Below are 26,292 nucleotides of genomic sequence, written 5' to 3'. Positions count from 1 at the left end.
GTCTGCTGTTTCTTGGAAGAAGGATGATGTATGGATCTATAGGGTATAGCCGTCTAAAGGTTCTTCAATCTGGGGATCTAAATAAGAAAGTTAACCGTCCCCTCGCACAAAAAAAAAGATATATATGTATGTATATATTTTTTATAATCCTTTAAAAGGATTTAGACCATTCGGTAATGAAAGGCATGACTGAATACATACTGGATTTCAGAATATTCTATGCCCCAGGGGTCTATACTTGTTCCCCTCCTTTTTTCTCTACAACACCAAATCTCTACACCGAAAATAGCTGATCCAAGGAGTTTGTCAATCCTTTTTTTCCCACCTTATGACATTCCCAGAGTAGGGACACTGGTTCATGTGGTTAATAACAGGTAGGGTAATGTTACAGGTAGCCTAAAGTAATAGGCTACTATAATAAACTGTACAGTCCAGAACCCTGACCCATGGACATGGTGGATGGTGGTGGAAGGCTGTCTTTTTGTTGTACTCTCCTGCATGAGGCCCTTCAAATGATTGATGTGGGTTTTGCACCCCAAACCCTAAACTGCAGAAAGTAAAACAAATATGAATGAATCAAAATGACTGACGCACTACTAGTATAGTATTACTATCATGTGGTTTCAGCATTATTTACTGTAAACTACTGGCATGCAACGCAGCACACTTGCACAAATGGCAACCTGAGCAGGCAAACAAAGCTGTATACTGTAAAATCCTAGTGTTAATTTCACTCTGAAAGTGTATAAATGCTGAACCAAATGGACTCACATACTGTAACTCTGAGAGAGAACAAAATGAGAGTGTAGACTCTGAGAGTGTACGACTACCCTTGTACACTCTAATAAAAGCTGCAATCTGGGACTTATTTTAATGAGTAAAACAATATTTTTAAACAATGTGTGGTACAGTAGTAGCCTATAAAGCACATCTGCAGTGGTGGTTGCCTGTTTGGTTGGATTTGGATGTGGTCTCCCATCTTTTCCAAAATATAGACCCTGCTGGTGGTGTCTGTCAGTAGCCTGGCTATAGGAACCCATACTGCCTGAAGCTCATTGGACAATATCTCCTCTGCCCAAGCTGGGATGGGATTCCCTCATGCTTCAGTTGTAGATTTGTGGTATCTGGTGCGGGAGACCCGAGTTCAAATCTCGGACATACAGTATAAAGTTATGGATTGCAGATTTGAACTCTGAGGCTTTTACTGTGCTATGGTGATCATGTGAGGTGGAGTCTGCAGTGTCTGTGAATGATGCGCTGCAGGTCGGCTATTTTCAAAGAATATTGAAAGAATGTGACAACTGAAATATTGGCTGTTATTGAAACATTTCAAACACAAATCTTGTAGGCCTATTGTATGGGGGTCCCTGGCACAAAACATTTTCAGATGGGTGTCTGTGGCTAAATTAAATACTTATTAATTTGGGGGTCATTGACAGGAAAAAGTTTGGTGTAAAGTAACTAGGTACATTTACTTTTACTCAAGTAGGCTACTGTACTTAAGTACAGTTTGCTGGAGTATTTCCAGTTTTCAATACATTTACTTCTACTCCACTAAATCTCAAAGGCACATATATACTTTTACCCGACTACATTTATTTTACAACTTTAGTTACTATTGATTATTATTACAAAACATGCATTACCCACTTCAGTCCTATATACAAGCACACAATGCGTCGCGATGTGACTCATCATTGTGAGCTTGTAGATCAGCAAATTTCAAAAGATAAAAAAAAAAAAAAAAATCAACATCAATCGTGGGACGTGGGGTGGGAATAATGGGGTAACCGGAGTCCTCGCCCCAAAACACGCTTTCCCCCATTTTTCCCCCCGCTCCCAGTGGTTCTTGGATTCTTGTATTTGTTTTACTGAGGATAAGGTTAGAAATAAGGTTAGGATTTTAGGCATAGTTTACTGAGGTTACGTTTTAACGTTTAGGAATAGCCTACCAGGTAGTGAATACCGCCGCTGTTCGGATTTGCCCCGGGGCGACTGTGTTTTGGGGCGAGCGTTTTAATAACGGTGGCGGGCGGCTCGTGAGGGCGGCGAAATAATAAGGCAAGCGTCCCCTTGCGTGCATGCGTGCGTGCGCGCGTGTGCGTGTGTGTGTGTGTGACAGTGGGAATCCAATTCCAAGTAAGATGGCTGCGGGAAACGAAGAGTCGAGTGGTTGGTTGTGAAATCCAACATGCATACACACAACCGCAGGTTGTTTATCTAATCTGCAACACATTAATGGAATGAAGGAGTGCTCGCCTCGTTTGCCAGGCATTTTCATTTTTGATTCGTTTTACGTGTGGGATTAAGAGTTTTATCTCCTTGGCAACTAGAACACTGATCATCATCATCATCATCATCCTACTGGTCTGGTATGTTAGCTGCCTTCTACCAGTGCTCCCAGCAGGGTTGCCATGTCCGCTTATTATAAGCTACTTTGGGCTTGTTTTTCTGTAAAGTCGATGGTAAATATTGGTAGTTTTGCCGGTTGCGTTATTTTTTTTGGCTTGTTTCTATAAAGTGTAGTTGCTTATTTGGGCTTGTCTCGTAATGTTGTTTAAACCAGTGGTTCTAAAACATTTTCAAGTCAAGGACCCCCAAATGAACATGTATTTGTCCACGGACCAGCCCATCTATTTTATGACCCCTGAACCAGATTGGTATTGCAAAACATATTCAAAAATTTTCACTTTTTTTTAAAGATCTTTTTGTGTGAAAATGGCAGATCTATAAGCTCACAACTCGACGATTTGTGAGCTTGTAGATCTGCTATTTTCAAATAAAAAAAAAATCTATTTTCAAATAGCCGGGTTTAAAGTGCTCATAATAAGTCACTTCCCTTTTGGCTTGTTTTCCTAGGCCTGGTTGCTTGTTTCTCTCACAAAACCTGGCAACACTGGCTATCCCAGTGAAGCAGGCTAAAGCTAGCACCAGCTGTGGGGGAAAAACACTGGAATAATATCCTGCACATTTATACCAGGTGAGCAATAACTCGTGACAGTTAGGAAGACGCCCGAATAAGAGCAAAACAGTGTGTGTTAAAGGACCATTATAATAATGTCATGGTCATATATATGTCAGAGATTTGTGCATCTTGTGTGAGGTTACTTAATGCCTGTGTGCCAGTTAGCTTAGCAACAACAAGCTCGCAACATCACCGTTGAGATGCACTGATTGTTGTTTTTCTTGAGTTGCACCCCTAGCATCATTGATTGATTGATTGAATATTACTTAGCAGTTTGCAACAGAAAAAAAGAACAGAAAGTACAGTTCTATACAAATGAATGCTACAACGGATTAAACCCAAGAAAGCACTATGGCTTGTTTCCATTGGGGTCCTGTGTATTCAATTCATGCAGGATAGATGAAGTCAATTATTGTCATTTGCAAGCCTGACAGCAAGAAACCAAGGTCACTGACTGGACCCAGATCATATGATAATGCATTCATTGCTGTACGCAGAGGCTAACATTAGGTTGGCTAAAGTGTGTGTGTGTGAGTGTGAGAGTGTGTGAGAGAGAGTCTTGTTGGCTTTAATGCTGGGGTGCGTGTATGTGTGTCTGTCTTGTTGGCTTTAATTTGTGTGTGTGAGAGAGAGAGTCTTGCTGACTTTAGTTTGTGTGTGTGTGTGTGTGTGTGTGTGTGTGTGTGTGTGTGTGTGTGTCTTGTTGGCTTTAATGCTGCTGACTGGGACTCCTGACTGCTCCTGACCTGACTCCCTGTACACTTTAGTTGTGAAATTAACACTGCACAGCAATTGCCGAGTTAAGAGTTGAGTGAGTTAGTGTATAAAGATATTGTGATATCGATATCAGGAGAACATCTTCTGGTTACCGTGATGTATATATTATTTTCCATATGGCCCCTGCAGCCCTATTGGTGTGTCTAATGTCTGTACAAGGCGTCTCTCCCCACTGTGGTGAAGCTGGGCTGTGAATTCACTGTCTCTACACAGTATAGTTGGTGATTGTTCTTCAGGTATCAAAAGCCCGATTGATTTCCCTCAGTTTTATCTGAGGGAAATCAGTCGAGCACATCAATCGAGAATAAAGGGATAATAAATATAACAATCTGGACATAGTCCAGGCAACTATAGAACTTTGTACTCTCCCTCCCTCCCCTTAGCATGTAGACATTTTGCTTAGGGCAAAATACCCAGACCTTATTCATGCTGTCCCTCCCTTTCACTGGACAAAATAGTCACAGAGATCTCCTAAAAGCATATAGGACACAACCTAATTGGAGCATGACTCTGTTTTGGCCAAAACAACTGCTATGATTGAGGGTCATGTGCAGCCAACATGCCTCATATAATGCTCTGGCAAGCTTACGCTAGATTAGACCTTGCGGAGCGTGAGTGTAACAGGGAAGAGACTTGGTACTATTCATTTTACAAGCTATGACACACAGTCTATTTCACAGATGTATTTTCTGTCTAGCTGTTTTTTGAGGAAACCCACTGTATCAGAATATATGGCCGGACTTTGAGCTCATCTGGCTGGCTTTTATTATGGTACCAAAGAATGTGACCTGCGTATAAAAGGTAATTTGATTGTCTGTTGTTTTTATATTGTCCCACAATAGCAGTTCAGCCAAGACCTAACAAGCTATCTTTATAAAGATTAGTGGAATTAAGATGCCTGATTGTCTGAATTAGACTGCCTTGTGAGGTCACAGTTCTGTCTTCTGGTGAAATTGTAACAGTAAGTTATTTATTGAGTGTAAGAGGGCCATACTCTAATGTAGCTACACGATTATGACTAAATAATCCAGATTATTTTGCTAAATTGTTAGCAAATTAACCACATCGGATACATACGATTATTGTCAATGATGATTTTTGGTGTAATTTTTTTTAATCATCTTCTTAATGTCTTTTTGTTGATCATTTGGCTTATGGGTGCTTAAGCCATTACTGTGTACTGTACACCTCACCCATACCATATGGTATGTAATAATGGCCTCTGTGATTTTAATAAGCCTGATGAATGGAGAGATGTACAACGTTGTGGTTATTAACCCCTTGCTTAAGGGTGAGGAGTTGAGGGAAAGGTGCAAAAGATGACCAAATAAGATGTTTGAATAGCTGACCAAATAAGATTTTGAATTAGCTTAATTGCCAGGTCACTCTCACTCTCACTCTCTCTCACACACACACACACACACACACACACACACACACACACACACACACACACACACACACACACACACACACACACACACACACACACACTCAGATAATTGTGCCACCATAAACATAGTAGATTGCTTTGCCTTGATTAGCATTAAAGTATGAACATTTTGATACTTAAGAGTATCCCTTTGGGGAATGGTTCTTTTGTAATTTATAGTTGCCAGTTGCACGGAGATTGTTAGTCTTGTTATTTTGCTTCAGCTGAACACACAGTCATGGCTGGCTACTCATTTTCTCTTTTGAAAGAATGGCTTTGTTTTTTTTATTTCATTTTAGTCTTTGTGATGAGACAGTGTAGTTTACTTAAGTTTGACAGCTAAGCCTCGGCTAGCAAGGCTAGTGACCCTGGTGGCTACTTTGTGCGTCGGAGTGAGAACTCGAAAATCTTTTAAATTGCGTCCTGGAGGCAGGCTAGTTGAACCCTTTAATTTCAGAGCAATTACGGAATCTTCTCTTGCCAAGCCTGTCATCAAACCTCAAGAAAGTCTGCATCTCGCGGCACACTCGTCCTGACGTCTCCTCTCACAGAGACACAGTCATTCTACCAGGTGTGCTGCTGCTACAGTACCTTGAATGTCCTTGCTGCTAGTGCATCAGTCTGAACATTTGCCACATCCGTACAAATGAGAGCAGGTCACATGATCGTACCCCCCGAAGAATACTGTGTATGTGTGTGTCCTTGTTTCCATAAGATGGGTGGCAAAGCAGGAATGAGGCAGAAAGAGAGAGAGAGAGCGATTTGTGGCATAGCCTAGCGCTCATATGAATAATCATGGAACCATTCCTCCCACGCCTTTGGCCCTGTGGCTTGAGTGGTTTCACGCCGCTCCATCAACACCGTTCCCAGTACAAGGATGGTTCTGTTTGATTCGAGCCTGCTGTGATTAAAAGCAACTAGACCTGACCTCCGGGTTTGCATTTAAAAGTATATGTTGTTGCGAGAGGCTGAGAGCAGACATAGATTGTGTCTTCTTAAGCTTATGAGTAATAACTACTTAGATGCACTGATAGATGCCACATTTGAACTGCCAATACGGATTCTGAGTGCCAATTCTGCCAAATTATAATTGGGGTCAGGACACAAGTGGCTGAAATCAAATTCAGTCTTGTCCTTAGGATAGATCTAACACTTTGATGTGGAGAAAGGGGCATAAAATGCAGTGACTTGTTTTGATTTATGACATGATTGTGAGTGGCATTTCGTTGTCTAATGTTCTTTGATAATAATACTTTGTCTGTTATTTATATCTAATACCAGTATTGGAGTATATCCCTAGTTGCAATGTAACTGGTAAGCATTCACAAATCAGTCAGTAGTTCTCCATTTTGACATGGTCTTTTTATACATTTTTGTATTTATTTTATACTGAAAATGCTTTACCAATGTCTTTTTTATCATGGTGTGCACTGACATTGTGTGGCTTGACTGGCTTCCATAAAAAAAATATTAATTTTTTTTTATAACTATTCATTGGCTCTAAATCTAAATCAAGACAAACTTTTCCCACAACAGATAGTAGACAGTTAAATCGTTATCTAAAAGCCGAGTTGAAAACACTTTCACATTATGCAGAAAATGTCTAACTAACAGCTACACAGTAAAAACCTGAGTGTTAATTTAACTCTTGAGTGTCTGTTTTTACTGCTCAGAGAAGTTAACCACTTGAACGCTAGTATTCCTTTTTATTTTGTTTCTGTATTTATTGATTTTGACAAGAACTATATAACTCAAGAATAAAAAATTAAAATAAACAAATTAAACGAATTATACAGAAATTATGATTTCCCTTCCTGTCCTTACAGGCATATATGCAAAACCGTTAACTGAACAATTTGACATGTGTTGACATAGAGCTTGACATAGGCAAAATTAGTACTACATCTACAAGTGAGCTTGTAGATCTGCTATTTTCGGCAAAGAGATTTGGTGTAGAGGGGCCTTGTGAGCCGAGGGTTCTCAAGCAACCTGTTGTGAAATCATAATAATAATTTTAGCAGATCTACAAGCTCGAGGTGATGTGTTATTTTATGAAATTGCTTATTTATAATCGATTAGTTCGATTAACTGTTGCACCCCTACTCCTTAGCCCCTAATGTGAAAACTGTACACAGTGAAATGTCTACACGTGCGTGTGTACTTGCTGACACTCTGAATTCACTTGAAGGATTTTACTGTTGATGACTGCTGCTTCAACATTTAGGCTTCACCGTCCCATGGGGAGGGAAACGCATCTCTGATGAATGCTTTCAAAGCCCTGTGAGGACAGGCTTGACTCCTTCATAGAGAATTTGATATAATACAATATCAAAGCGCACACTTGAATTACGTTTTTACACTGCTTTATTGGAATGATCTTTGTCTTAGATTATTGCCAGGAACAACTTTGCTAGTAGTAAAGATCATCGATATTCAGAAGAAATTATCTTGCATTTGTCAGCGTGGAGTAATGAACAGCATGTTTATTCCAAAGAATAAATGCAACCTTGTAGTTATCACTAGTAATGGTTATTGTGAAAAATATACCTGTGAAAGATTCTGTGAAATAACTTTAATTGAAAAGGTTACACAGTCTGACTTTATACAATTTAGATTGTGACATGCACATACAATAAAGCCGGTAACTTACAACAATGCTGCAGTGAAATTCTTGTACTCCAAGCTTTCCTCAACAGTGTGAAAAAGAAACGACATAAAAATAAAGTGAGATTTCAATCTGTACTATGTTAGGGATAATGAACAGTGAGAAATAGAGCGGAGGTGTCCTGCATCACCCTGAAGGGGTAGATTACCGGTATACACAGTTACTAAAGACATCAGCAATTTGACACAAAATATAACAAATATTTTATCCATTCAAAAAATATATCATTGCTTCTGCAACAAAACAAAAAAGTATTAGATTCTATGGTTGTAACTGCATGCATAGCAACACGCTGTAGGATTCTTAAGATTAGCCTGCTTTAGCTCACGTTCAACTTAAGAGGACCAACGTGAAGCTGTATCCTGCTTATTACACGGCTACTTGGTACTTACTTAGCTTACACATTTCCACTTCCATTGCAACGTAAACAGAGGCAGAGTAGTGCTCTGCTATCAAGAAAAACAGACTGCTGTGAATGCAGTAATTGACAATTCAGAAGCAAACATTCAACCAAGCCGTGTAATAAATATGTATTATGTGTATGAAACTATGTACTATAGGCTAAATAGTGCAGGCCAATAAATTGGCTGCAGTAAATGGTGCGTGGTGAAGTGAACAATGCAGTGTACTGTAATAACTACTGTAGGGGCACAGTGTGGGTATGTCAGCATGTATGAGGGGGAGGGAGAGTGTGTTTTAAACCTGGAGTCTATGATTCCGCACAGGCTTTTGACAACTGAAAACACGCATGCCCTGTGTAAGTGCAAACTCAGCATTTGTGTCGAAGCCTAAAACCAAACTGTTCTCCTTGCCGCCCCAGGTAACGGTTGACATCTGGTCCTGGGCGGACAGTTCCCTGACTAAAACTGTTCCTTGCTGGCCCGTTTCCCTACCAGCCCCTGGAACAGCTGGGGCCATGTGCCAGGGCTCCCCCTGCCTGTGGACCACAGCCAGCATGACGTTGTAGTCCCAGCACAGACAAGAACATGTTCAGGTGAGACTCTTTTATTTATAGCTCCTGTCTCACCACCTGTTTGCCTGTGTGTTGACCTGTCTCTCTCTTGCTTTCTTTCTTTCTTTCTCTCTCTCCCTTTCTGTCTCTCTCTCTTTCACTGGAGTCTGGTTGGCATGCAGACTGATGCAAAACCAGCATGAATCACCTGTGTGATTTGAGGCATTAGGGTAACCTACTTTCTGGCTTCAGATCTCATCCTGAGCTGGGAATTGTGATGGTGTTGTTTTGCTTTGCATATTGGAGGCATTGGATTGGATGGAGGGGAATGGCATACTGTCACTAGTGGGGATGCAGTACAGCTATCATCAATTTCCATATTCGCTCCACAGTGTGGTCCTATGTAGCACAGTGGTTAGAGAGACGGGGTTAATACATAATTTCCCACAGAGACTACAGCACAGTATGCGACAAAATGTGACCACTCATGGAACGTCTTTTCGATACGTTTGCGTCTAATCATACGATATGTAGAGATTGCTTTCCATTTTGTTATTTACCCCAGATATTCACATTTATACTTTCCTTACTTTAGTTTGAAGGGCTTGTCTAAGTCACACAATCTGACTTATGTTAAGCTCTCTGTTTATCTAAGGTTTCAGCTCTGATGCCAGCCATGAGTGAGAGATCAGCCAAGACGGGGACTCTCACATTCCACAAATCTGAAGTCTGATTTCCCTCAAGCTTGTTTGCCGCTTGTGCACTGAATATTAGGACCAGCATCTGTGTTTCCATGAACAAAATTCAGGAGCAATTTTAGCCAGCAACAGCTTTAGATATTGACATTTCCTACACAAAAGCAAGAATAGAACTAGACGTCCAGATTGAATGTTTTTCAATGTTTTGGGAATTTTTCCTATACGACAGTCTCGGACAGAGTATAAAGTAGGGCTTAAGTGGTTAAATTCCCACCCTGAGCATCAGATATTAGGAAATGTTGGCTGCACTCCTAAAATGACAATGATTATCATTTAGTGTTTCCCAGCTGCCACTCTAACCTCTGTGATTAGCAGCTGGCTGTGTGACACTGGGTTAGACAAGTTTACTTTATTGCATAACACCCATGACTTCCCCATAGTCCACCACATGATGATTCTCTCTGGTCATTGTGGTCAGCTCCCCCTTGACCTACGTATAAGCCATGTCGAGGTCGGCACATCACGACTGGGGAAACGGAGCCTCTTGGCGCGTGGCACTTCAGTGTTCAAAGGTCACTCATAAGCACTACAAGGAAGGCAGTTCACCACAGGCGCAGGTTTTCTTATTGTCGTTGGAGGCCAGGTACTGTATGTGCTTCAAGTATGCTACTGGTGTCTAGCCTTAAGGTCAGGTTAAGTGGCGTACATACTAGACGGAGATGGGGATTAACGTACGTCGAGGATGAGGAACTGGTACGTTCTTTACGTCAGTGCATTCAGTGCATTCATAGTTTGACACGTTTCTTATGCGTGATTAGGGCCACAAGAGGCTATTCATCCTCCAGTCCAGAGGGAAGCAGTGAACGTACGTCAGGTACGTCAGGTACGTCAGGTTGAGCTCAGAGCTCAACCTGACGGATGACATAATCGACGGACAAACCCCCCATCCCCCCTCCCCTTTTTGGTCTCCCCCTCCGTTCCTTATGCTTACTTAAGGGTCTTACGTCGAGTATGAATAGGCCTTAAGGTGGTAGAAGCTAGGGATGTTAAACTATCTCAGACGAAGTGGTGTCCTTTCAGTGTATGTCTGACTTTGAGGTGATTAGAGATGAAAACGTTGCTGTTCTGGAGACTGTTACTGTTTCACAACCTCAAGATTGAGTCTCTCCCTTTCTCCATTTCTGTTAGTCATTATGCCAGCAGGGCCATAAAGTGAATTAACCATTAGTTAGAGGTTATAGCAGGCGTGTCTACACACTGCTTGAAGTAGCAAAGGCGTTCTTTATTCTGACAAGCGATTATGTGTAATATATTTCATGTATATAACCTGTTGAATATCTTGTGCAGTTAAACGTGGTGCCCTTTTGGCGGTTGCTGTAACTTGTGTTGCACCAACTAATAATTTTGTAATGAAAACCCCTGGAAGTTATTTGCTCCGAATTCTTTTGGGGAGTTCTCAATCTGTTGGTAATCCCGCTTGTTGAAAACCCCTCCTTGGTCTCAGCATGGTGGTGAAGAAGAGGTGCCTGTCTGTCCTGAAGAGGCGGGCGGGACCTTCAGCTATAAATACCCAGAAACACAGTGACCAGTGCTAGAATTCAAATTGGCCTGTTCGTGTGAAAAGCTGTGTGCGTGTACTATAATAGTGAGTCATCACTAAGCCCTCCAAACTTTCTCACACACACACACAGAAAGGACACACACAATATCACATTTTCTCTCTCCTCCTCACTGAGTCACATAAACACAGAGCGAGAGTTAGAGAACAGGGCTGGGACACACGTTACCCCTTAAGGACAGTTATTTTTTCCATACATGATTGAGCTGAGGCCGAGTCCAGTGTTTGTTTTGGATACCTTAGTGCGTGTATATTTTTCTCCATGGGCGAAGGGAAGTTTGGGGGGGGGGGGTTCACTTACTTCCCGAAGCACCCCGCCCAGTGACAGTGATGACATTATAGAGACTAGCCAATGAGAGGCGGGCCTCTTTAAAGAACCAGTCCTGGGATGTTCCAGGAGGTTTTGGGTTGAAGTCTCTGCTCTGCCATCCTGGTTCCTCTGTCTGGCTGTGGCTGCTCAGGCACACCACGAGGAAGCATTCCTCATGTCCTGCTTAACTCATTCACTGCCACTGACGTAAAAAACGTAATTTGTCCCGTTTACCAATCCTGCCACTGACGTAAAAAAACGTAATTTTATTTTTTTCAATTTTTATTTTTAGTTTTATTTTTTAGTTTTTTTTCTTCAAATTTGACCCAAAGACCAAGGAGATATGATTGTTTAAAGATCTACACTCCCATCCACTTCCTTGTTAACTTAAAACTTAAAAATTCTGTATCTCGGCTCCTGAGTACTTTTTTTTTTCAATGAAAAATCTCTGGCAGTGGGCAAACGCGGCCAGCAATAATTGTGGCAGTGAATGAGTTAAGCTGGACTTGGACAAACTGTTGTAGGGCTACAACTATCGATTATCTTATCTCAGAAATTATTTCTATCGCACGTTGTGAGCTTGTAGAGCTGCAATGTTTTAACCCATTCAATCCGGGAACGCATCTACAAATGTCTTCTAACTGGTTTCTATACCAGGGTTGTGGCTCTTTCGGAGCGGGAACTTTGGGGGGGTGGGAGGGGTAACATACATTCACTGTTTTTGTATGCCCTTTGTTATAGACCTGTATGTGAAAATATAAAATAAAAAAACCTTGAACAAAAAAAAAAAGGTCAATATGTAAACAAACCATCCCTGAAGAAGACCTTTCCAGGTCGAAACGTTGGTATCAATAAATTATCCTGCATCGTGAAAAAAAAAAAAAAAAAACAGGTTTCTGAAAAACCCATGTTTCTATATCAGTGGTGCTCAAACTTAAGGGCTGCCCAAAATGATACGTATTTGGCCACCGACCCCCATAACAAAATATTTAGTTCCAAGGACCCCCCAGAAGCAAAGATTTGAGTTACAAATGTTCACTTTAAAAATATATATATTCAAAGATTTGCAAAAATGATTTTTCAAAGATAATTGCTGATCTACAAGCTCATAGCCCGGCACTCGGTGTCGTGCTGTGAGCTTGTAGTGAATTAAATTCACCAACGAGAATTGTACAATGAATTATGGTACAAGAATTGTACCATAATTCATTCTTATAATTATGGTACAATTCTTGTACCCAAGAATTGCACCAATTGGACCATGAATTATTACATACAGTATGAGTATATGATGTTTGTCAATGTAACAGATAATGTTGCAGTTAAGAAAGTTTGCCGTAAAACTGTAGAAGTCCAGGAAAAGATCGTGATTAGTAATTAGAAAGACCACACTGACCATAACTTTCTCTCTCCACCAGCTACCTGCAGCCGCTGAAGCTAACAACGTGATCATGCCTGTGTGTTTCGTACCAGGATGTAGTCACAGGAGAGATGGGTCATTGGCTTCCTGGATGATAAAAGGACCAGGAGTCACTGGATAAAACACATCAGGTAAGATAACATTTGTGCATGAAACATAGCTAAGCTATCTAGCATTGCATTAGCCTTATCATTTAACTTACATTATTTGGTTTATGGGGGGGGTGTTAACATAAAACATTGACAAGATCAGGGAGAGTGGAAGGGAGGAAGGCAGCCTTGCATGACATTCATTTGGACAAAATCTTTCATTATGGTAATAGTAGATTCAGAGTGTGACATTCATTGTTGGCAATATTGTAGTTTGATAAATATTGAGAGAGTGAATGAACTAGGTGGAACTATGCAACAGATTGAAAGCTTAGTTGCTGAACCTTTTATCTTTTCTTTTTTAGCTCAACTCTTCTGAGATCTTGAAGAACTTGCAACTGGACTGACTAGCTCTGGAAACCTGATTACCAAGGGCGGTTCTAGGAGTTGACAAGGTCCGAGGCTAAGCCCAGAGCATTTAGGGCTGCGGCCAGCACCCTCAATTGCTTATTCAGCACTGGCACATTTACATTGATTAAAACCCATTTAGACCTGGAAAGCCTATAGTTTAGATGGAAAGTGGGGTCCACGCGCATAGGGTGGATATTTTCCTGCCACCTGGTTTTTCTTAATCCTTGAAGTGTGTATTTTAAGATTTTGCCAGGTAACAGGCTGAAATAATGTCCCATGAGGTTCATTTTAAACCCTTTATTACACATATCCTAAACCCGAAAATGGAACAAAATTGAAAAGAGCATGAGAAAACAAGAAAACAACCTACAGAGACACAAAAAATCCCATACAATTTGGACCCAAGCAATTCATTGAAGTGGTTATTATTATTACAGAGGTGGCAGGAAAAAAGTCCACCCTATGTGTGTGGACCCCACTTTCCATCTAGACTAATACTTAAATACCGACAATCCTAATGTGTAGCAGCGACATCACGTCTCTGATTGGTGGGGCTTGCAATACCATGAAAATGTATCCGTCCCGTCCCGCATGCTACCTCTTACGGAACCAACTAACTCTTGCATACTGTAGCTGACACATCTTTCTACTGACAGAGCAGAGGAAAACAATACTAGCTCAACCGATAATAATAGAATAAACAGAAGTACAATTGGAGATCTCTGCCTAACGCAGATATGTCTGGTGAAATCTAAATTAAATGTAGTTGCTAGTCTGGTGACATCTAAATTAAATGTAGTTGCTAGTCTGGTGACATCTAAATTAAATGTAGTTGCTAGTCTGGTGACGTCAAAATAAAATGTAGTTGCTAATCGTGTGACATCTAAATTAAATGTAGTTGCTAGTCAGGTGACATCTTAATTAAATGTAGTTGCTAGAATAGCGGGGAGAGAAATAAACCAATGCCTACTGCTTAGGAAATCAACCATATCACTGTACCATTGTGAAGGACTGCCCTAAAGAATTTAATTGGTTCTGCAAAGCAGCTATTTTTCTCATCTCCAAATAGTTTCCACCCAATTTTAGCTACCACATTGAATTTAGATGTCACCAGAAGTATTGGTAGGTGGACATCTCCGATCGTCTGGTTACGCAACACTAGAGGGACTTAGGTTCTCTATTGTGAATGGGTTTTGTCAGCCCTGTGGTTTTACTGTGAAAGTCGAAGTCGTTTTTTATGCACTAGCCAACTAACACGGACATTACAGTACCACCTAGCCCTTTCTAGTAAACAGAATAAATACTCTGTGTGAAATCTGAGTACTTCATATCAATTCCAAATGACATTCTCTACACTGAGCTGAGTTCTGTCATGTTGCGTGTCATGTTCTTGTACTTACTATGTCGGTTGATGTAAGATCCAGTGGGGCATGTGAAATCAACTCGATATCAACTGTCAATATTTTTTTTTTATTGTTTCTGTCAGAGTCGCAGTTTCAGAGTCTTTCTATTGCTGTTTGGCTCTCCTGTGTGGGAGAGACAGCCCCAAGTATACCGTTGACCTGTTAGGTCTCTGTCTGTCAGCAGACAGGAGATCTCCCTAATAAGCAAATTTAAAGTCGTTGCATAGCATACTGAATGGAGAAGCAACTGCAGTGAAGTTATTTTTATTCTCACAATTGCAATTTCATCCTATCCCAAATAATGAATGGTACTGCTTTGACACCGCACAGCTTTTTTTTGGGGGTGTTTTCTTTTGGATAATGGAAATTAGTCATTAAATATTTCTTCAAGCCCACTCAAAGAGCATCGTGATAGAACCATGTTCTTTACTAGGAGGAGCTACAGTATCAGTAAAGTCTCTTCAAAAGTTTGATGTGAGTTTGAGCGTGTTAGCCTGTATGTGTGACTCCTCTTTGAGTGTCTTCCCTTTCATCTGTGTCATTGATGTGTGGCCTGATGTTTTTCAAGTTCTCCTACCAGTTCACAGTCTCTTACACATACAGTATTGATACAATATGATTTGGGGCTTCCTTTTTTAGACTGCCCGGGATTGTTTTGCGTTTTCAAGCTCAGTTGCAAGGATTTTTTATAAAAACAATAAGTGAGTTCTTTATAAATGTTTTGTTTTCTATCCTGCAGTGTGCAAGTGTGCAGAGTGACACCCCGGCCGGCTATGGAGTGGTGTCGTCTTCAGACTGGATGACAGGGTCTTCAGGAGTAGCTGACGTGCATTCAGCAGGGACGCCCGACTTCTAAGCCGGTGATCGTCCCTTTATGACAGAGTGAGATTGACTCAGAGTGACAGCGTGCCCGCTCCCCAGCCAACCACAGAACAAACTCTCTCTCTCTTCTCCAACATTCCTATATCAGTAGTTTTTCCTGGTCCTCCGCCCTTTCCCCTTCCCTCCCCCTTCCCTTCCCCTCTTCTCCCATTCTCCTCCCTCCCTCATCTTTCTCTCCATTCCTCCCACCCCTCTCTCTCTTTCTCCTTCCATCCCACTTCTCTCTGGCCCTCTGTTCCGTGCACCAGAGCCTCTTCTCCTCCCTTTGAAATCCGGTGATCCGTTTGACCCACCCCGTGGCGTTCAGTATGAGCTGGCTGAGCAGGTTGAACCCGCGGGGCCCCGGAAGTCGGACCGGGCGGAGTGTGGCCCCCCCTTGCACCGCTGACCCAGAGACCTGCCTCTTGGTGTTTGAGAATCACTGGAGACAGGTGAGGGACTGTCACATCACACAGTGTTAAACATGGAACAAGGATCCCAAGATGTAGACAAGAGTAGAGAACACACTTTTGTTTGGCATTTTATTTATTCTGTTTTAAATTTGTATTGAAAATATACAACCTGTATCCCCCACACAAGCTATAGAACATGTTGACAGCCATTGGTGACTGATGGCATAGTGAAATATGACAGAAGAAAGTGTAGCTAAAGTGACAATTTTCAATTAAGTGTCAATTACCTAAGTTAAGTTGCACAGCTAATTAATATAACCAAGCTACAACTTAAGTTTAATAAATAACATTTACAATATTGTGTTATCCACAAGCTACTTGCCAGCAAGCCACACAATCTGAACATCAGGTGGAAGAAAATATGTTTTCGTTGGCTGTGGGTTTTAGTTGGAGCCTGGACAGCAAACTTTGTGGTAACCGTGTTGCCATTATCAACTTTTACAGGTTTGAAAGATGTAATTTCATATCCTTTGCTACACAGATTTGTGTGCTTGCTAAGCCGCTGCATCCTGCCTGCCATGCTTGTGCAAAAAAATAGTATTTTACCCTACCAGTGCTGCTAGCTAAACTGATGCTGTCTCTCCAGTCTCTACTAAACGTGGCGTTATAGATCTGTGTGAGTGAGTGTAGGAGCGAGGGGGGAGGAGGAGAGAATCTATTTGCTAGTTAGCTTTAAGTGCATATGAGAAGAGTGATATTGTGTGTGTGTGTGTGTGTATGTGCATGTGCACTTGTATTACTATTCTTGTGAGGGCTAAATGTTCCCACAAGTATAGTAGAATTTGAGATATAGACATATAGAGGACAATTTGGGCTTACAATTAGGAAAAGATTCAGGTTTGTATTTGGCATTTAGAGGTTAGGCTTAGGGGTTCATTTCTCAAGCCTAATACTGCTTAATCAAACCTAATCAATACTGTGTATATGCTTCAACTAATTTGACTTTAAGTAGGTCAAATTTACGCGACTGCAAAGATGAAACGGAAATGGTGGGATGCGGACATCCGCTGGAGTTTCTTTCACACAAACTGTACGGTGGAAGCATTTCTAAAACTTTGATGTCCTCACAAGTATAGTAATTCGAATGTGTGTGTACTGTATGTGTGTGTACAGTACATACATTGGCTTTATGCAGCATTAGCCGAGTGGCTTTCCACTCAGGACAGCAGTGCTTTTCAGCAGACCTTGGCCTGCTGCCAATAGCGTTTATCACACAACATGCTGCAAGCTGCTAGATTACAAACAAGCAGATCTCTATCTATTCTACACAAGCTGCATACAGACACGCTAATTCATCATCACTGCAGTCCTGCCGACTTGGCGGAACTGTCATCCAACACTGTGAAACTCTTGATATCAAGTTACTCTCAACAAATAACAAGTGCCAAGCTAACAAGTGCCATCACAACATTTTAAAGTCTGATGTGAAATTTAGTATTTAGAGAGCATTCCATCGCTATGGAAGGTTGCTCATAGTCCTGCCACATTACAGGAGCAATTATAATCTGTACAATGGCAACCACTTAAACCCTATATACTTTGTTGACCGGTGTCCCCCAGGGGTCTATACTTGGTCCCCTAGTTTCTTACCTCTACAGTGAATATCTTTCGAAAATCTTTGAAGACCCCCTTGAAAACAAGATGCTGCATCTCAAGGGGCTTATCCTCCAGTGAAATTTCAAAATAAAATCTACAGGCTCACAATGTAGTGAGTTGCGACACATTGTGACCTTGTAGATCTGCTATTTTCACCAAATGTTCGTCCCAGAATATGGATATTAGGCTGTACGTATTTAATTTTACACTTTTATGTGTGCAAATTATACTTTATATTGGAGTAGGAGCATGTTATCAGTATTCCTTTCTTGGGACAAAGCTCTGATCTCCAACAGAATTTAGGAGAGGGTGAGAGCTACCCTGACCAATGAAGAGTTCCGTTTGCAAGTTCCGAGGAGGGAGAGATGTGTTGCATGGGAGCACTTGACATTATTATTATTAACTAGAAGGTACTGTTCCTGAAGAAACAGTGTGGGATCGCTAAGAATGTTGATGGTATTGAGTATTGATAGTGTTAGTAGAGTTAAAGGTTTTAAAGGTTTTAAAGGTTTTAAAGGTTTTAAAGGTTTTAAAGGTTCTAAAGGTTCTAAAGTTTTGAAAGGTTCTAAAGGTTTGAAAGGTTGAAGAGGTTTGAAAGGTTTGAAAGGTTTAAGAGGTTCTAAAGGTTTGAAAGGTTTGAAAGGTTCTAAAGGTTCTAAAGGTTCTAAAGCTTTGAATGGTTCTAAAGGTTTGAAAGGTTTAAGAGGTTCTAAAGGTTTGAAAGGTTTAAGAGGTTCTAAAGGTTTGAAAGGTTCTAAAGGTTTGAAAGGTTTGAAAGGTTTAAGAGGTTCTAAAGGTTTAAGAGGTGCTAAAGGTTTGAAAGGTTCTAAAGGGTATTTACTTTAAATTATTTTTAGTCACTTTATTTACTTTAAAGTATTTTTTTACTAATTTTTACAACTTTTAAGTATTTTTACAATTTTTTTCAACTTTTAAGTATTTTTACTCATGTTGAGTACTTTTAAGTATTTTTACTCAGTATAAGTACTCTTAAGTATTTTTAATCAAGGTACTTACTTTAAAGTATTTTTAGTCACTTTATTTACTTTAAAGTAGCTTTTACTAATTTTTACAACTTTTAAGTATTTTTACTCTTTTTATCAACTTTTAAGTATTTTTACTCTTTTTATCAACTTTTAAGTATTTTTACTCATTTTGAGTACTTTTAAGTATTTTTACTCAATATAAGTACTCTTAAGTATTTTTACTCAAGGTATTTACTTTAAAGTATTTTTAGTCACTTTATTTACTTTAAAGTAGCTTTTACTAATTTTTACAACTTTTAAGTATTTTTACTCTTTTTATCAACTTTTAAGTATTTTTACTATTTAAAAAGTGAAATATCTCTAAAAGTACAAATTATTTCAAAAAATTCTAATGGTAGCCAATATGTCCTAAGTAGGCTGAACGTTATAGAGTTGGAACGGAGTTTCTATCTAAAAGTATGAATTTCTCCATTGAAATGAATGGGAGTTTTTTTAGAAGTAAAAAGTGAAATATCTCTAAAAGTACAAATTATTTCAAAAATTCAAATGGTAGCCGACATGTCCTGAGTAGGCCGAACGTTGAAGAGTTGGAACGGAGTTTGTAGCTAAAAGTATGAAGGACTAGTTAGCCGTCAAAAAACGGTGTTGACAATAACAGTAGTGTGATCGCTTTAGCGATCCCACAATTACTGACCTTGTATGGCATGGTCGACATTTCAGCACAAGTAATTTCAAAGTTCCAATGTGCTGTCATGATTACAAATAATCTGCCTTGGTGTCAATGTATTGCAATGGTAACTGATATAGTATAATGTCTTTAATGTATAATACACAACTTTCACTATGCATAATGCATTATTCATGGTAAATATTGCGGTGCTTTTTTCGATCTACAAAGTCAAGGTGTGGAATATGCAACACACTCTGCCTCTGATAATATGCATTTCCCAATGTGATGTAACCTAATGTGAAACCAAACTGCATACAAATCGCTGGTTTCTCTGAAATTACAATCGGTGTCAGAGATGGTGTGCAAATTAATCTCGCAGCCCAAGGCATAGATCAGACCCATAGGTAAATCAAAACAAAAGCGATAACACAAAGTGACAAGTCAAACTACATGATCCTGATGTTGTCGCCAAATGGTCACGGTATACTCTGGGGTATAGTGATTAGGCTACTTCGTTGGTTATATACACGTAAAAGTGATCGGTATGTGGTGGACGCTTTGAATCTCTGGGTGGGTGGAGGGGGTCTAGGCATCCGGGACCCCCGTATTCCCGTATTTGGCCGAGTATTCGTATGGTAGTGCTTTCTGCACTGTGTACTCTGACAACGGGTATTCTGACATCATCAGTACAATGTGTATTGCATAAACAGGTGGGGCATGCATTCCCAATTTGCATCGAGTAGGCCGCTGCCCTTGGAGACAAACGCTGTTCTACTCAGCTCACCCCTTCAGTGTCACTCCTCAAATCACTTTTTCCATTTTGCGGCTCAGTGTCATAAGATCGTGACGTTATCCATTCTCTAAAGATGGAACTCCTGTTCCTTACTGAAATGGCTGTAGGAAGCTTCATAAGTACCTCTCACATCCTAATCTGAGGTCGGGTTATTTTTTAGTCCCAGTCAGACCTTCAGCTTGATTCCTTGTTGTGATTCTGAGATGCTTAGTGAATACCGGCCCTGACTGCACTCCTCTCCTTCTGCAGGTTTCCTGGGTGCTGGAGCAACGTGAACCATCGTCCTCCAGTGACGACCTGACCGCGGTCCGGAACAACACCGACCAGATGCTGTGCCTGCTAGCCGAGGAGCGCCCCGGAGAAGGTCCGGAGGGCAGCGGCGGCCTGCCGCCCATGGGCCCCATCTTGAAGCTGGTGGTGTCGGAGAACGTCCTGGAGCGCCTGGTCCAGTGGCACCTCCGCCGCGGCCTGGACCCCGACAGCCAGGGGGCGCTGCTCAAGCTGTTCGAGATGCTGATCGGCCAGTCCCAGCAGCCTCTGCTGCAGCACACGGCCATCCTTCAGCCTCTGCTGCTTCTGCTGGGAGCCTGCACCGACCCGCAACTCGGCTGCCCCCCAGCCTTGGAGAACAGCCTTGTGCTGCTGCTCAATCAGGTATACACAGAGACACCTGACCATCTGCCACATACCGATCACTTTTTCACCCAGAGTATAGTCACCTCCTGTCCACAAACAGTAGTCTCCTCCTGTCCACATAGTCACCTCATGTACAATTAGTCACCTCCTGTCCACATCCTGTAGTCCACAAAGTCTATGTTATTTCAAACATCGTTTGCTCATCAGTTCTTGGGTGTGTTGATAGACATAGACATATAAAGGTAGACGCCTCCCCCGACTCTTGGCAGAACCTACTTGTATGAAAATACAACGGGATATTTTTATACAACTAGAATCTGACAAGTCCCGGAAAAGACGCGCTGTGATTGGCCAAGAGTCAGGAAGCGTTGCCCCCTCTAATATGGCGGCCACGATACAGGTCACTCCAATGAACTGCAGCGGCCAATGAGGTATCTAGGTTTCTACATCTATGGTCTTTCCCCCTCCAATCCATCCAGGTGTGTGTGTCCATGGCCCGGCAGCCAGTGGTCCTGGAGATGTTGTTCCATGCAGCGCCGGCCCAGCAGGGCCCCACCAACCTTCTCATCTTCTCCCTGCTGGTGCCTTTCATTCATCGGGACGGAGCCCTGGGCCAGCAGGCCCGTGACGCCCTGCTGCTGGTCATGGCCACCTCAGCCAGTCACCAGGCTGTGGCACGCTACATCACCGAGAACTCCTACTTCTGTCCGGTCAGTGTCTTGGCAGGTTGGGATTTGATGATTATCATTAATTTAAAAAAACGATTACAGACAATGTCTAAATCTTGGAAGACTTACAAAATATAAACCTATGCTTTAGGTCTTATTATGTTATTCAAAGCTACCTGGTGTGTATCAGCAGGTAAATGGCACTATCTTGCTCAATGGACACTCTTAGTTGAACTTTTATGCTGGAGAATGGATTTTCTTCCCAACAGGTTTTAAAAAGGCAATGAACAATTCATTGGAACAGCTACACGCATCTAAAGAAATGGTGTGCTCAAGTTGTATCGTATCCAACATTATTAACGAGATTGTGCTTTCATTGTCTCAAAAATATAATTTACAAACCTAATAGTTGTACACAAAACATAGGCCACCAACTCAATTACTGTCAATACAACACCAAGAACAGCTTCTGAGCAGCATTTACTTGTTTTTTGTGACTAAAGCACTACTACTGAAAATGCTCAGTAGGTTGTGCATTCATTCAACTCGTAAGTGAGAATTAATGCCGACTTGACCACAGCATAAGCACAGAGAGAATGCAAACTGGGGACTGTTTGAATCATAGATGTTATTGAGAGTGGAGGTAAATTATTATTATTATTTATTTGTATGCAGCAAATCTCTACACAAAACTAGCAATTTAGCCAAACACAAGCATTGTCTTTTCTGGCAGCAGGAGAAAATCCTTACTTGTTGCTTTTGGAATCATTATAATATAATTTCTGACATATGTAGTGTCTGTCAATGGCACTCAACCTATTCACGTCAACAACAAAATCGCTAATTTTCGGTTTATGATACTGATGGTTATAGATGTGGTCAAGAATACACATCTATAATTTAGGTTTGCTTTCTTAAAGGGGAAATCCACCCATTTTCAATATTTAACTATGTCATTAATATAGCATAAAGGAGTTGTGTGGAAATAAGAAAAAATTAAAAAAAAAATTAACATTGCAAAAAAATGTAACATTGCAAAAAAATTAACATTGCAAATTACACTGTGATGACTCATCATGGTGTAATTTGCAATGTTAAACCCAGAATCAATCCTCCAGTTCAAGACAACACAGAAAGGGGGGAACTTTTTTCTTATTTCCACACAACTCCTTTATGCTATATTAATGACATAGTTAAATATTGAAAAGGGGTGGATTTCCCCTTTAAAGACAGATTTAGTTTACTGTTGATGCCCAAGTCTGCTACCCTCATTTAGCCCATCAGTATGAGCACAGACACAGGCTAGTGTAGCATATTCTCCAGTATTTTCAGATGAAATTTGTTTCATGATTTCTCATTGCTTCGTGTGTTGTTAACACATCGACCGCCAGAGGTTAATCTCATAATGTACTCACCAGTGCCAAGGTGTTTTTGTTGTTTTTTTGTTTTTTTCATGTCGCCATAGATCTTGTTAAAATCCTTAAGATTGAGCTCTACACGGTCTGTTTACATCCGCGAGATCTCCCTGTATCTCCCAGTGAAGATCGCGTGTCAAACGGGGCATCCATGTTTGAGTTAGAGCGGATTACGTTAAACAGTGAAATGCGAGGAGAAAAAACTACAGGAAGAGAATTGAGTTTCAGTTTCGTCTGTAGAATGGGAGCGGGCGTGATCGTCAAAACCGGATCCCAAATAATTCTATTTCCTGTCATCAAACCGGAAACGGAAGTGGATCAAAAAAATTCCGAAAGTGCACCCGGACCGCGCATGCGCGAAAAGACCGCAGCCCGTAGGACTACGGGCTCGGCGCTTAACCGTTGGATTTAACGGCCCGTAGAACTACGGGCCCGGCGGTAAATGTGTTAAGACCTAAAATCTACCACCAGACATAAAATCTATTTTAAGTCTAGTGGGGAATAATGCCACAGAGAGTCAAAACACTTAAACACAACCAACTTTTACCATTTTAAAGCCATTACGGTACTTGATGATAGAGCCCAATGCGATGTCTAAACTGGCAATCTCACGTTGGTTTCAACACTCAATGGTTCTCTATAATTTGGTCTCTTATCTCTTATCCGCTCATGCTTACTTATGTGGCAGTGATGGTGTGTGATAAGACTAGAGAAAGGGAAGGAGATGATCATGCATTCAGCCCCACCTGCATCCTGTCCATGCTGTCTGATAAGCTGCCTTCCGACCAGCTACTTCTTTCTATCTATCTCTCTTACAGCCCCATGTTTTCCTCCGTACTCTTATGGTAATGTTTTGCAGCAAGCTGAGGTGCTTGAGGCATAACCTGAATTAGACCCCGTCTGACTCGTTCTCCTCGATTTCTCTGTAGAATAAGACGTAGTCTGGCCCTAGAGTTGATCTTTTATTATTTGATGCTTAGGCCTCTAATTTGAGAGAGGTAAACGTACTAGCACAGTGTTTTCTTTTAGTTCCACATGGCGTTAACATAATCTCCCAAGATTCCCCAGTATTGAGCCTAAAATGCCACCGTTGATGTGGCGTTGGATGTGTCAAGAGACTCTTCTGTATTAAACTTCTTGGCTTGTGAAGTAGTGAAATAGTGAAATTGTCAGGGAAATCTAACCGTACTAAAAAGGTTAAATATATGCCACAGTTATTTATTTTATACATAAAAAAAAAGACATTCTCATTTTCAAATCAGCCCAAAGGCCGATCTTAGCTTTGTGGACCTGCTTGTTTGCTATTAGCGTGTGTCAGAATCTGTTTCCTGTCCGTTAAGAGCCCGACCAATGGCAGATTTGTGGGTCGACCCCGATTTTGGAGAGACCACCCATAACCAATGTTTTGAGCGATAGTTGGTCAAAACGTGCATTTGAGAACATTTCAACAACTTAATGTTTGAAACTCGCGACACATCGGTTGCATAATTGCTGATACTGATGTCCGATGGCTCTAGTCGGAATCTGTTTCCTTTCTGCTCTGTTCGGTTGTGTGTTGTGGTTTGCTGCTGGTCCTTCTCTTCCTGTACCTGCAGACTCAGCTAAGAGATGCACTCACTGCAACTCTGCTCTTCGTCTTCCCACCACGTATATAGAATAATTTATGAGCTTCAATCTGACCCACTTAACGCTTAGAAGGACCAGTGGAGGTGGCGTCAAGGACCAAAACGCCACCTGGGCCCCTGCGCTCCGCGCTGCGGGAGACTCCCTGTGTCATTTCCTGGAACACTCTGTCCCCCTTTTCTCGCTCACTTGTGCTTTCAGTCATTCTAGCTCTCACTCTGTCACTCACTCGATCAAAGTCCCACTTTATGACAAGTCTATTCTCAAGTATCAGTTTATCTCCGAGTGCAAAAACTGACCCATTTTTACACTTAAGAGTTAAATTGACACAGATATTACACTGTATCCTCCCTCCCTGTCTCACATTAAAAGGAAGCAGTTCACCTTTGATTCTTTGTGATGCACCGTGGTGCTGCTCTCTCTTATCAGCACAATGCTTTGATCTCGCCTTCATTTGTACAATAAAGATAGAAACTCAGGTGCAAGCTGCTCTCAGGCACAAAATCAGGCTCTCGCTAAAGAATAATCCTTGATCTTTCTCTGTTGTTTCATCTTAACCCATTTAGACCTGAGGCCGATTCTAAAAACGCCTTCTAAATCAAATATTTATTCAAACTTAAAAAAAATATATATGTTGCTATATACTGTTCAACTACCCCAAAATGGGTTCCCAGATTGAAAGATATAGTTGCGTATATAGGGGTTCCCGGTCTAAATGGGTTAAGAATGTCACCTCAAGGTGTGGCAGAATGTGGTATATTTACTCAGTTTACAGAGCCTGTAATACGAAGGACTTGAGCCCAACGCTCACTGTTGCGTAAGGCTCTCTTCACAGCCAATCAGAGATGGAGAGAGTTGGTCGGCTATGTGTCATCTGATAGGACGATTGGTTGTAATGTGGGATGTTTGTCTGACTGACTGACTGTCTTACACTGTGACTGCCTGGAGCCAACGGCAGCAAATCAATATGTTCACTGGGATGCATTTCCTCTTAACATTCACTGACAGGCTAGCAATGTGTGTGCATTGCAATTTTTAAACATGCACCTTATGTAATTTGGACAATTGTAATTTATTTTCCTCTATTCTTTTCTTTCTGTATTCTGACTCTTCCTTGAAACCACAAAACCGTTTGTATGAAGAATAATTTCACCCATGACTCTTTTACAAGTTGATTCTAGTAGAAATATACAGTATTTTGTCAGACTAAACTGATGTCAATGTACTAACTACTAATTAACTAAAAACTGTATTTGGATTTCCGTGACTTCCGTTGTAATTCACATGTATATTTCTAAAGCTTGAGTTACATGCCAGGCTTACACAATCAACAAAACTCGCCACTTTCTAATTTCAGGATGACTTGGTTTTTTTTTGTTCCGAGATCAAGGTGTTTTAAAAGCCTTATTTAGACTACCTTTCTAAGGATGGTCGTTTGACCGAAACATCAACAAAGTAGCCTCATTAAAGGTGTCTTCAAGTACAAGCAGTGTTGCACTTGAATGCATATTATATTCTCTTATGCATTATTTAGACAACAAAGTACAGTGAATAAAGAAACCGGAAATAGGGGTGACTGAAACATGCCTCCTGAGATTGATTCAAAAGAATGTCACCATTATTGTGTGTGTGTGAGAGCAGTCATTGCACTGTAGGCTCAGATGTGGCATGCTGCTGTTAGGGCTGTCATGATCATTACATTTTAGTTGATGAATTGTCACACAAATAATTATTGGAACATATGAATACAAATCATATTTCTGTTTGCCTTTTAGGCTTTGTAAACAAAAATTGCCCAGAGCAGATATGACAAAACAGGCCACATTTTGGA

At 41.0% G+C, this 26,292-nt stretch overlaps 1 protein-coding gene across 5 annotated transcripts in view; it reads left to right on the top strand.

Moving 5' to 3' along the window:
• Positions 1–2,158: 2,158 nt before the first annotated feature.
• Positions 2,159–26,292, top strand: part of fhip1b (FHF complex subunit HOOK interacting protein 1B) — a 37,363-nt gene continuing 13,229 nt past the window's right edge. The window contains exons 1-8 of one of the 5 annotated variants that reach the window (XM_080457128.1): positions 2,159–2,211; positions 2,860–2,980; positions 8,660–8,833; positions 12,836–12,968; positions 13,292–13,381; positions 15,480–16,053; positions 20,369–20,773; positions 21,235–21,465. In XM_080457128.1, the coding sequence (XP_080313254.1) occupies positions 15,931–16,053; positions 20,369–20,773; positions 21,235–21,465 (759 nt within the window). In that variant the 5' untranslated portion in view covers positions 2,159–2,211; positions 2,860–2,980; positions 8,660–8,833; ... (1 more) ...; positions 13,292–13,381; positions 15,480–15,930. Of the gene's footprint in view, positions 2,373–2,859; positions 2,981–4,440; positions 4,544–8,659; positions 8,834–12,835; positions 12,969–13,291; positions 13,382–15,479; positions 16,054–20,368; positions 20,774–21,234; positions 21,466–26,292 lie in introns of those variants that run through there. The other 4 variants (XM_080457131.1, XM_080457127.1, XM_080457130.1 and 1 more) reach the window with 4 other exon arrangements.

Source organism: Gymnoscopelus braueri, assembly GCF_963280865.1.
Source record: "Gymnoscopelus braueri genome assembly, chromosome: 18".
Taxonomy (NCBI): domain Eukaryota; kingdom Metazoa; phylum Chordata; class Actinopteri; order Myctophiformes; family Myctophidae; genus Gymnoscopelus; species Gymnoscopelus braueri.
Note: the sequence above shows the minus strand (reverse complement) of the source record. Positions and strands in the feature narration are given on the sequence as shown.